General features: G+C 47.6%; 1 protein-coding gene across 4 annotated transcripts in view; it reads right to left on the bottom strand.

Moving 5' to 3' along the window:
- ankrd44 (ankyrin repeat domain 44) overlaps nucleotides 1–12,009 on the bottom strand; it is a 31,045-nt gene that overhangs the window by 4,606 nt on the left and 14,430 nt on the right. For 2 of the 4 annotated variants that reach the window (XM_090229975.1, XM_090229973.1), the window contains exons 8-23: nucleotides 11,117–11,329; nucleotides 10,270–10,348; nucleotides 10,068–10,182; nucleotides 8,846–8,928; nucleotides 7,355–7,418; nucleotides 7,074–7,142; nucleotides 6,410–6,550; nucleotides 5,268–5,333; nucleotides 4,872–4,983; nucleotides 4,544–4,615; nucleotides 4,095–4,296; nucleotides 3,687–3,774; nucleotides 1,842–1,959; nucleotides 1,476–1,695; nucleotides 669–756; nucleotides 474–557 (exon numbers count right to left, since the gene is read on the bottom strand). In XM_090229975.1, the coding sequence (XP_090086101.1) occupies nucleotides 474–557; nucleotides 669–756; nucleotides 1,476–1,695; nucleotides 1,842–1,959; nucleotides 3,687–3,774; nucleotides 4,095–4,296; nucleotides 4,544–4,615; nucleotides 4,872–4,983; nucleotides 5,268–5,333; nucleotides 6,410–6,550; nucleotides 7,074–7,142; nucleotides 7,355–7,418; nucleotides 8,846–8,928; nucleotides 10,068–10,182; nucleotides 10,270–10,348; nucleotides 11,117–11,329 (1,814 nt within the window). Of the gene's footprint in view, nucleotides 1–473; nucleotides 558–668; nucleotides 757–1,475; nucleotides 1,696–1,841; nucleotides 1,960–3,686; nucleotides 3,775–4,094; nucleotides 4,297–4,543; nucleotides 4,616–4,871; nucleotides 4,984–5,267; nucleotides 5,334–6,409; nucleotides 6,551–7,073; nucleotides 7,143–7,354; nucleotides 7,482–8,845; nucleotides 8,929–10,067; nucleotides 10,183–10,269; nucleotides 10,349–11,116; nucleotides 11,330–12,009 lie in introns of all 4 variants that reach the window. The other 2 variants (XM_090229972.1, XM_090229974.1) reach the window with 1 other exon arrangement.

Here is a 12,009-nt window from a genome sequence, read left to right as displayed (position 1 = left end):
ACTCCACTACATTCCTAAATAAAATAATGTACTTTTTACTCCATGCATATTCCCCTGACACACAAAAGTAATCGTTACATTTTGAATGCTTAACAGGACAGTAAAATGGTCCAATTCACACACTTATCAAGAGAACATCCCTGGTTATCCCTACTGCCTCTGATCTGGCAGATTGACTAAACACACATGCTTCATTTGTAAATTATGTCTGAGTGTTGGAGCGTGCCCCTGGAAATCTGTGAATACAAAATAAAAAATAAAAAATGATGCGGTCTGGTTTGCTTAATATAAGGACTTTGAAATTATTTATACTTTTACTTTTGATACTTAAGTATATTTAAAACCAAATACTTTTAGACTTTTCCTCAAGTAGAATTTTAATGGGTGACTCACTTTTCTGTTAAGGTATCTTTCTTTACTTTTACTCAAGTATGACAAATCGGGTACTTTTTCCACCACTGGTGACGACCTACCTATCTTTAGTATCCTTACAGCTGGCGATGTCTGATCCCATGGCCTCCAGCAGTAGTGCGGCACAGGATTCATGATCATTCACCCTGGGAAGCGAAACACAGAATGTAAACACTGTTGTCCATGAGGCAAAACACAGTCAACACTGACATCTATGGGCAATACTGTGCAATTTGTACATGTATGTGAAGACTTACACAGCACAGTGCAGGGGAGTGAAGGGGTTCCCATCGATACAGCGACAACCTTTCTGCTCCAGCAGTACCTCCACACAGCCCTCGTGACCTGGACACACACACACACCCACACACACACACACACACACACACACACACACACCCACAATATTATTAGAACATGCCAACATAAAAGGTATTTCACATAAAATATACACGTAGAGACAAAATCCTCAGGCACACTGATTGGAGATTCAGACTAAAAATGAATGGTTTGAGGCAGGCCTGCAGGAGGTAGGTCTAGTGACTGACCATAGTAGCAGGCCCAGCGCGGTGGGGTGGTCTAGTGACTGACCATAGTAGCAGGCCCAGTGTAGTAGGTAGGTCTAGTGACTGACCATAGTAGCAGGCCAAGCGCGGGGGGGTGGTCTAGTGACTGACCATAGTAGCAGGCCCAGCGCAGGGGGGTGGTCTAGTGACTGACCATAGTAGCAGGCCCAGTCCAGGGGAGTGGTCTAGTGACTGACCATAGTAGCAGGCCCAGTGTAGTAGGTAGGTCTAGTGACTGACCATAGTAGCAGGCCCAGTGTAGTAGGTAGGTCTAGTGACTGACCATAGTAGCAGGTCCAGTGTAGTAAGTAGGTCTAGTGACTGACCATAGTAGCAGGCCCAGTGCAGGGGGGTGGTCTAGTGACTGACCATAGTAGCAGGCCCAGTGTAGTAGGTAGGTCTAGTGACTGACCATAGTAGCAGGCCCAGTACAGGGGGGTGGTCTAGTGACTGACCATAGTAGCAGGCCCAGTGTAGTAGGTAGGTCTAGTGACTGACCATAGTAGCAGGCCCAGTGCAGGGGGGTGTACCCCTGGTGGTCTCGGAGGCGGGGCGTGGGCGGTTCAGAAAAAGCGATACTCAGCAGCTCAGCAAGCCAGGATGCGTGGCCCCTCGCTGCAGCCAGATGGAGGGCTGTTCGGCCCCTGGAGTCCCCCAGCAACACAGAGGCCTCCTGCTCCAACAGACACTGGACACACTCCTCCTGACCACACAGCAGCTGGGAGAGGAGGAGGAAGAAAGAGGAGAAAATGGGTACGAGACAGAGATCACCTTTAAACTTTTAGACTGGACAAAGAGATCATGTTGTTACAAGCTACCCAGAATTCAGTACAATCACACACACAGCCATACACACACACTCACCCCAAGGTGCAGGGCAGTCAGGCCATGGCTGTCTGCTGTGTCTACAGCAGCCTCTCTCTCCAGCAGCAGAGACACAGCGTCCACATGTCCCCCTGCCACCGCCAGCATCAGAGGAGTCCTGACAGGGACAGAGGGGACATTCAGAGTAGGACAAACGGATCGGTAGACACACACAATCCCAAATCAAAGCCCATGTACTAGTATTGTAGGTTCGGTGGAATTTATCATATTACTTCCATCCATCCAATCAGATCTGAAAGGATTAGATGAGTGTAAGCCATACAGCCCACGTTTTACCTCGCTTATCAGGAGAGAAAGGTGAGCGCAAGATATTACCATATAATATATACCTATCCAGTCCCTTTATAACTATACTAAATAAAAATATAAAAACGCAACATGCAACAATTTCTAAGATTTTACTGAGTTACAGTTCACATGAGGAAATCAGTCAATTGAAATGAATTAATTAGGCCCAAATCTATGGATTTCACGACTGGGAATACAGATATGCATCTGTTGGTCACAGATACATTAAAAAAAGGTAAGGCGTGGATCAGAAAACAAGTCAGTATCTGGTGTGACCACCATTTGCCTCATGCAGCACGACATCTTCGCATAGAGTTCATCGGGCTGTTGATTGTGGCTTGTGGAATGTTGTCCCACTCCTCTTCAATGGCTGTGCGAAGTTGCTAGATGTTGGCGGGAACTGGAACACGCTGTTGTACACGTCGATCCAGGGCATCCCAAACATGCTCAATGGGTGACATGAATGGTGAGTATGCTGTTTTTTCAAGAACTGGGACATTTTTAGCTTCCAAGAATTGTGTACAGATCCTTGTGACATGGGGCCATGCATTATCATGCTGAAACATGAAGTGATGGCGGAGGATTAATGGCACGACATTAGAATCTCATCACGGTTTCTCTGTGCATTCGAATTGCCATCGATTAAATGCAATTGTGTTCGTTGTCCGTAGCTTATTCCTGCCCATACCATAACCCCACTGCCACCATGGGGCACTCTGTTCACAACGTTGACATCAGCAAGCCGCTCGCCCACACGATGCCGTACACGCTGTCTGCCATCTGCCCAGTAGAGTTGAAATTGGGATTCATCCGTGAAGAGCAGACTTCTCCAGTGTGCCAGTGGACATCGAAGACCCTGGTGAAGACAACGAGCACGCAGATGAGCTTTCCTGAGATGTTTCTGACTGGTTGTGGAAACCCAGTCTCATCAGCTGTCCCAGTGGCTGGTCTCAAACGATCCCGCAGGTGAAGAAGCCGGATCTGGCGGTCCTGGGCTGGCGTGGTTACATGTGGTTGGATGTACTGCCAAATTCTCTAAAAGGAAGTTGGATGCAGCTTATGGCAGAGAAATTAACATTACATTATCTGGCAATAGTTCTGGTAGACATTCCTGCAGTCAGCATGCCAATTGCACGCTACCTCAAAACATGAGACATCTGTGGCCTTGTGTTGTGTGACAAAACAGCACATTTTAGAATGTCCTTTTATTGTCCCCAGCACAAGGTGCACTTGTGTAATAATCATGCGGTCTAATCAGCTTCTTGATATGCCACACTTGTGAATGACAGGTGTGGCAAAGGAAAAATGCTCACTAACAATGATGTAAACAAATTTGTGCACAAACTTTGAGAGAAATAAGCTTTGTGTGTATGGAACATTTCTGGGATGTTTAATTTCAGCTGATGAAACATGGGACCAACACTTCAGAAGTAGTGTTTATATTTTTGTTCATTGTACATGAATGGTTAACATGTTTCTAAAACCAATCCAATAGATGTACAATAGATGAATAGAAGAATGGATTGGTCAACTCACTGTCCCCGAGAGTCTGCAGCATCCACCAGGTCTGCACTGTCTTGGTCATCCAGCAGGAGGCGTACACACGAGGTATGGCCATTCATCACTAAGGACAGAGAGGAGGGAGAGAGAGAGAGAGAGAGAGAAAGTCAGACAGAGGAAACTGAGTACAGATCTAGTGCACACGGACCTGTGGAGGCTGCTGAGGGGAGAACGGCTCATAATAATGTCCAGAATGGAGCAAATGGAATGGCACATGGAAACCATATGTCTGATGTATTTGATACCATTCCACTCTAGCTCCAGTCATTACCACGTGCCCATCCTCCCAAATGTAGGTGCCACCAACCTCCTGTGACAGGACCACAAAAAAAAAAAAAGAGTATTTCAAATTCTCACAAACACGCACACACTGGTCTCCATTACCTGCTAGGTGTACAGGGGTGCGTCCCCTGTTGGTATCTGTGGTGCGTGGCGAGGCCCCCTGGCTGAGGAGGGTGTGGACACAGTCCGTGTGGCCCCTGAGGGCCGCTAGGGCCAGAGGAGTACGACCAGCCTCGTCCCCCTGGTCCACTTCCCTCTCCCCCTGCAGCAACACCTCCAGAGCCTGGGCATGGCCGTGGTACGCCTGGAGGATGGAGAGACACAGACAGATTACACACATGCCAGCTGTTGGCTTTCAAAGACACAGTCCTTGCAATGTATAATCTGTGGTACTGTATGTAAGTGATAACGCCAGTTATCCATTGACCAAATAACTAGTCTTTCTCCTGCTCAGGTCAAAAGACCAGGAAGAAAACCCTCTTCACCCCCTTTATAATGCATGGCTAGAGTGGATATGTGATAATGTATGCCTGCGTATGATAATGACTCACAGCGAGGTGCAGGGGGCTCCTGGCACACAGAGATTCTGGGTGCTCCTGGTGACTCTCGTCTCGGTCCAACAGCTGAAACCACAACCACAGACTACACAGTTCACATCAAAACAAATCATTTAAATTCCCTAAGTGGTATTTGTGAGCTGCGTGTATTGGCGATATCTTGTGAAACTGTAGTTGAAGCTCTACACACAGATTCCATTAACTAGCGGATGGGGCAAATGACAAGAGCCATCTCTAGATTATATAACCCTCAAAAAATAGATTTTCTTCATGTGTGGCTTGCGCAGATTTTGCATAAGCGTGAGAGTGTGTGTGTGCTCACCAGCTCTAGACAGTGTCTGTGGCCATAGGCTGCAGCATAGTGGACAGGACTATAGCCCTGCTTGTCTTTCAGAGAGGCAGTAGCACCACTTTGCAACAGGAACTCCAGACATCTAGTAGAAAAAGACAACATCGTCAGACGCAAACACTAAAATAAAAGGTTCCTTCAAAAGTGAAAAAAGCCTCAGACTGGGAGGTGATATGCGGGAGAGAGAGAGAGAGAGTCAGACATGTTCAACAGACACATGCAAAAGCTATTCAAACAAGCTGAGAGACAATGACAGAAGGTATTGTCTGTCTGAACTGGTCTGTGTACACAGAGTAGAGAAAGAGAGAGATAGGGTCGTTCTCAAATCGAGATAGAATAATACTCGTAGAAATAAAATTGTGTACTCACAGTGCAGCCTCCTTCTCCTTCTCTGCCTGCACCCCTTCACTCTCTGGCTCCAGAGCCTGACGTCGCCTTCACAAGACACACACAGCAGAAAAATATTAAGACATTCTGCATTTACCATTTTTTCTGACAATAGCTTATGCAAAAATAAAACCTATGAGAAAAGTGGGGTTTAGATGGACCCTCCATCTAGAATTCAGGGTTCGTATTCAGGGTCATCAGGCGTTTACAGCTGTGCTAAATGTCCTGGTATTAAGACTACTCAGGGGTGTGAACACTGGACAGACTATGCAGCAGACTTGGGATGGACATTTGAAATGACTTCACAATTCAAATAATATTATAACATTTCTTTGGATATCCAGATAGGTTTTTGACTTGTATCCTCTGGCAGTTTTCAGCTAACAGTCAGCAACAGTGACAGAGATGTCTGATGTCCACTGTGATAGAGTCCCTTTCCAAAAACGTTCTGCATTGATCTGTGTCAGGTATTGTGAAATCTCCGTTCGATGTGTGCCTGTTATCACTAGGCTATTTGAAGAAAATACAACAGACTACCGTTGTCAGGGCTGACTGGAGGGTGAAATGCACTGAATGCCTTTTCATCTAAAGCGCAACAGGAGAGACAATTAACTTGAAAATAAAACAATTACTTTGTGCGTCCTCAGAACTGTAGGCTGTTGACAGTGCTAACTATAAAAATGTATAATCACACGCGATCGAATACTAACGCCCATTCGGATATTCGAATAACTGTGCCCATCCCGAGTACGTACAGACACCTAGTTAGTTCATAGTTAGTCATCTTTAATGAATCTCTCCTCATTGGTCTTTCAAGCATCCACGTGGGTTTGTATCTTCCTGATAACCAATGAGGGGACTTTCAGCGCATCGAGCCTCTCAATTAGAACCATGTTTTAGCACTTGGCTACGCAGACACTCGTTCACATGAGCGAGCGGTGTGGGTGAAACTATTGAATAACAAGTGTACGTTTATTTTGCAAAGCTCGTGCACGCTTTGTGAGGTGTGCATGTAAGGCAAATGTTCACTTAGTCATGCATTGCTGTAAATGGGAGACTAAGTGGGAATTTAACTCTAATGCGGAAGTTAGGATTCGTCACTAAGTCTGGTCAGGGAGCTTCACCTTCTGTCCAGGTCGGAGGCAGCTGCGTAGTGCAGGGCAGAGCGCCCCCACTGGTCAGTGGCATTAATGCAGGTCCCACACGACACCAGGGTCTCCAGGCACTGATAGTGACGACTGGCAGCCGCATAGTGGAGAGGGGTCCTGGAGAGAGAGAGAGACACACACAGAGAGATGGCCAGACACACACAGAGAGATGGCCAGACACACACAGAGAGATGGCCAGACACACACAGAGAGATGGCCAGACACACACAGAGAGATGGCCAGACACACACAGAGAGATGGTCAGACACACACAGAAGGACAGCGTAAATGTCTGCACATTGATTTGAGTCACACTTTAGAGATCTAAAAAGGTTGAAGAGAGTTAACTAAAGTGTTGAGTCAGAGGACTGAGGAAATGGCTGTGACCACACAAACACACCTACACAGGAACTGGAGAGAGGAACTGACAGAAAAAGACCACAAACGGATGCAGCCCCCACTCTAAGCTCTGTTCTCTTTCTCCAAGATCTCCTTTCAGCAGGGTCTTCAGCTCAGTAAGAAACAGCTTTCAACAACTGTCGTCCATACACACCAATTCACTGTCCCCACTAAGGCCCCGTTCATCTGGCCCTACCTCAGACCTCCCCCACCCTTCTACCTGCCCTCTAAGAGAACCCACCTGCCACACTTGTCCCTCCGGTTATGGTCCCCACCGCTGCTCAGAAGCAACTTCACACACTCCACATTACTGCAGAACGAAACAGAGGGAGAGGAAGAGGAGAAGACATTTCAGAATCATGACAAATTCTGTTTTGAAGAGTACAGTGACATGAAGCAAAATGTACAGACACAAACACCCGATGAAGCCCTTCTGACAGAAATGTTGAAATAATGTACAGGAGCATACACACTAGTGTGCAGGTATTTATCTTACTCAGACACACACACACACACACTCACCCCCCGGCGGCGGCAGCGTGTAGACATGTCCTCCCCAGTGCGTCTGGGGTGTGGATCTGGAAGCCTGCAGACAGAGCCGAGGACGAGGGGTCGTTACTGAGGGGACACATTATGCTATACCTCCTTCCTACAGGGGGTGATGTACACAGAGAGAGAGGCAACATACAGCCACATAGCAGGGAAAACAGACAGAGGAAGAAAGTGGGAGAGACACACAGGACAGGGAGGTGGAGAAAGAGACGGCTGTTAACGCAGGAAAACACACAGGATTACAAGGTGAGGTAAGGTGAGAGAAAGGCAGGCTAGAAAACACACATGCTGAGATAGTCTAATACTCTTACTTCTACACGTACTTATACTCTGAAAGCACACAAAACAGAAAAAGAGAGAAAGACTGTAGGCAGGGGAAGCATGCTATAAGTTAAGGAGTGTTCGTGCAGAGTTCTATTTGCATCCCCATCACGCTGTCACACTTTGGTCTTACCTAGAATCTGAGTATGCTGGGTCAAACCATTCTAGTCAATTAAGGGGGAGGGGGGTTAACAGCTATGGATACTGAAGGCTATGAATATTGCCCTTAAACCACCCCTCTAACCCTGAGGTTCAAGCCAGCTGTCTCCTCAGCACAAATAAAACTGTGCAGCTGCACAGAGTGCTCCAGCTCATGTAAATCACTCAACATCAAAGGCCTTCCTTTGTTGATTTCCTACAGTAGAGGCCTCAGAGCCCTCACAGAGCTCAATTTCCTCCTACCGTATGTGTCTGACCCCACAGTCAAATGAAACTGCACAGCTCCTTTCAAACAGAGCCTGAGACTTCCAGACTGGAGCCAAAATTGTCTCTAGATAGAGGTTTGCCAGTATCTATCAAACAATCAGGTCTCTTATTTCAAGAGGAGCACTGGCTTAGCCAAAGTCTTGTCTGCAAGGAGAGAAACCACTAGAAATGCCTGATCAGACCATCTCTGTATGCTGGCCCAATGCCTGATCATACAATCTCTGTATGCTGGCCCAATGCCTGATCAGACCATCTCTGTATGCTGGCCCAATGCATGATCAGACCATCTCTGTATGCTGGCCCAATGCCTGATCAGACCATCTCTGTATGCTGGCCCAATGCATGATCAGACCATCTCTGTATGCTGGCCCAATGCCTGATCAGACCATCTCTGTATGCTGGCCCAATGCCTGATCAGACCATCTCTGTATGCTGGCCCAATGCCTGATCAGACCATCTCTGTATGCTGGCCCAATGCCTGATCAGACCATCTCTGTATGCTGGCCCAATGCCTGCCTGTGTTTGTATGCCCATTGCCTTGTATTGCTGTTAGAGGAACAATGTGACTTCAATCTGACCCAGGCTGAATAGTTCCCCCTGTAGAGGAATTCAGGACTGGAAAGCAGCAATAAGACATTCCTGTTCTTCGTCCAAGGAAGAGGGTAAAACAGGGTACACACAGCCAATGGCTTTGTGCTGGTGCTGGTAGGTTACCTGAGGAGAGCAGCTTCCGGCAGCAGTCTGAGTGGGCGTTCATTGCCGCCAGGTGCAGAGGGAACATACCATGGACTCCTCGTCTGCAGAGAGACAGAGGCAGAGAGAGAGAGAGAGCGAGCCAGAGAGAGAGCGAGCCAGAGAGAAAGAGAGAGAGAGCGAACCAGAGAGAGAGAGCGAACCAGAGAGAGAGCGCGAACCAGAGAGAGAGCGCGAACCAGAGAGAGAGCGCGAACCAGAGAGAGAGCGCAAACCAGAGAGAGAGAGCGAACCAGAGAGAGAGAGCGCGAACCAGAGAGAGAGCGAACCAGAGAGAGAGAGCGAACCAGAGAGAGAGAGCGCGAACCAGAGAGAGAGCGAACCAGAGAGAGAGCGAACCAGAGAGAGAGAGCGAACCAGAGAGAGAGAGCGAACCAGAGAGAGAGAGCGAACCAGAGAGAGAGAGCGAACCAGAGAGAGAGAGAGAGCCAGAGAGAGAGAGAGAGCCAGAGAGAGAGCGAGCGAGCCAGAGAGAGAGAGAGCGAGCGAGCGAGCCAGAGAGAGAGAGAGAGAGCGAGCGAGCCAGAGAGAGAGAGAGCGAGCGAGCCAGAGAGAGAGAGAGAGAGAGAGAGAGAGCGAGCCAGAGAGAGCGAGAGCGAGCCAGAGAGAGAGCGAGAGCGAGCCAGAGAGAGAGCGAGCCAGAGAGAGAGCGAGCCAGAGAGCGAGCCAGAGAGCGAGACAGAGAGCGAGCCAGAGAACGAGCCAGAGAGAGAGCGAGAGCGAGCCAGAGAGAGAGCGAGAACGAGCCAGAGAGAGAGCGAGAGCAAGCCAGAGAGAGAGCGAGAGCGAGCCAGAGAGAGAGCGAGAGCGAGCCAGAGAGAGAGCGAGAGCGAGCCAGAGAGAGAGCGAGACAGAGAGAGAGAGCGAGACAGAGAGAGAGCGAGACAGAGAGAGCGAGACAGAGAGAGAGCGAGACAGAGAGAGAGCGAGACAGAGAGAGAGAGCGAGACAGAGAGAGAGCGAGACAGAGAGAGAGCGAGACAGAGAGAGAGCGAGACAGAGAGAGAGCGAGACAGAGAGAGAGCGAGACAGAGAGAGAGCGAGACAGAGAGAGAGCGAGACAGAGAGAGAGCGAGACAGAGAGCGAGGTGAGGTCTTTACTATACATACATGCTGTACTGCTATATTAAATACACCAAAACAAGTGAAGGAAAAGGGATCCAAGTATCCATTCCACACACACCTTGTGCAGTCGGCTCCACTGGTGATGAGTGTGTTAATGAGGAGCTCGTGACCATAGCGAGCAGCGATGTGAAGAGGAGTGTTTCCATCCTTGTCCACACTGTCAATCTCCCCACCTACAGTACAGACAGCACAGTTTGGTTAATAAGGATACTTATAATAATACTACTGATCTCACACACACACACACACACAGGTCTTACCATTCTGGATGAGTGTCTGGGAGCGAGTGAAGCGGCCATGGACCGCTGTCATGTGGAGGGGGCTCTTCCCATCCCGACTCTAAGAGAAAATATGGGAGTGATACCCACAGTGGAATAGACTGACATAAAGACTAACAGGAGAGTCAGTCACAGAAAGACCGATCCATCACCCGACAAATGGCAGTTGATAGAATAACCATGACGCAGTAAACTTGCCGACCCACAATGCTATAATGTCTGGTCCTCCTGCTACGACTTGGAAAAGCATGCACACTTCCTTAGGCTACAGATGAAATAAGTTATGATGAACTTCACAGGTGGTGAAAGTGCACAGTGATGAGCTTGATGCTGCTTTCCAATAAATATTGAGGGTCTTCATTTGTATGCTGGTGACATGATCGGTGCTTGGCTCCCAATTGACAAATACAAATGATCCTGCTCTTATACATAATCTCATCATGTACGTCTGCACTGTATCTACCAGCTGTTGGCTGGAGCGCATGTGGCAAGACCAGTGGCCACATTTGCTGTTTATCACAGACATTTTGATAAGAGTTATAACCACTGATAGAGTTATAACCACTGATAGAGTTATAACCACTGATAGAGTTAAAAAGTCTGATAGAACTTCTGCTTTTTATTTGGTCAATGAACAGTTACACGACAAAGTGCTTTTTATGTGCACTACAAGAAGCCAGTTTGATGGAAACACACCTCCGCTGGTAAAATCCCCATTTTTTGGTGCGAATATTACAATATTCACTTGAAAATCTTTCCACAAATTGATGGAAACCTAGCTAGTCTGACCATCCATTCTCTCCAAGATAGAAACAGTGTCTGTCCTCACCTGGACGTTGACGTCAGCCCCGTTGTTGACCAGGAACTCCAGACAGAGGGCTCCGTGGGTGGAGGCTGCAGCGAAGTGCAGGGGGGTGAAACCCTTGTTGTTGGGCTGGCTGACGTTAGCCCCGTAGTCTATCAGCTCACTGACCACAGCATCCTGACCGTTGAAACAGGCCAAGTGCAGAGCTGTGTTACCAAACGCATTGGTCTCATCTATCTGCAGTCACAGAGGAGCGGAGAGCAAGTCAACATCCACATGATTTATGTATTTATGTATGTATGTACGTACAGTGCCTTGCGAAAGTATTCGGCCCCCTTGAACTTTGCGACCTTTTGCCACATTTCAGGCTTCAAACTGTATTTTTTGTGAAGAATCAACAACAAGTGGGACACAATCATGAAGTGGAACGACATTTATTGGATTTTTCAAACTTTTTTAACAAATCAAAAACTGAAAAATTGGGCGTGCAAAATTATTCAGCCCCTTTACTTTCAGTGCTGCAACTCTCTCCAGAAGTTCAGTGAGGATCTCTGAATGATCCAATGTTGACCTAAATGACTAATGATGATAAATACAATCCACCTGTGTGTAATCAAGTCTCCGTATAAATGCACCTGCACTGTGATAGTCTCAGAGGTCCGTTAAAAGCGCAGAGAGCATCAAGAAGAACAAGGAACACACCAGGCAGGTCCGAGATACTATTGTGAAGAAGTTTAAAGCCGGATTTGGATACAAAAAGATTTCCCAAGCTTTAAACATCCCAAGGGGCACTGTGCAAGCGATAATATTGAAATGGAAGGAGTATCAGACCACTGCAAATCTACCAAGACCTGGCCGTCCCTCTAAACTTTCAGCTCATAAAAGGAGAAGACTGATCAGAGATGCAGCCAAGAGGC

Source organism: Oncorhynchus mykiss, chromosome 3 (assembly GCF_057628025.1).
Source record: "Oncorhynchus mykiss isolate SJ-2025 chromosome 3, ASM5762802v1, whole genome shotgun sequence".
In the NCBI taxonomy this organism is placed as follows: domain Eukaryota; kingdom Metazoa; phylum Chordata; class Actinopteri; order Salmoniformes; family Salmonidae; genus Oncorhynchus; species Oncorhynchus mykiss.
Note: the sequence above shows the minus strand (reverse complement) of the source record. Positions and strands in the feature narration are given on the sequence as shown.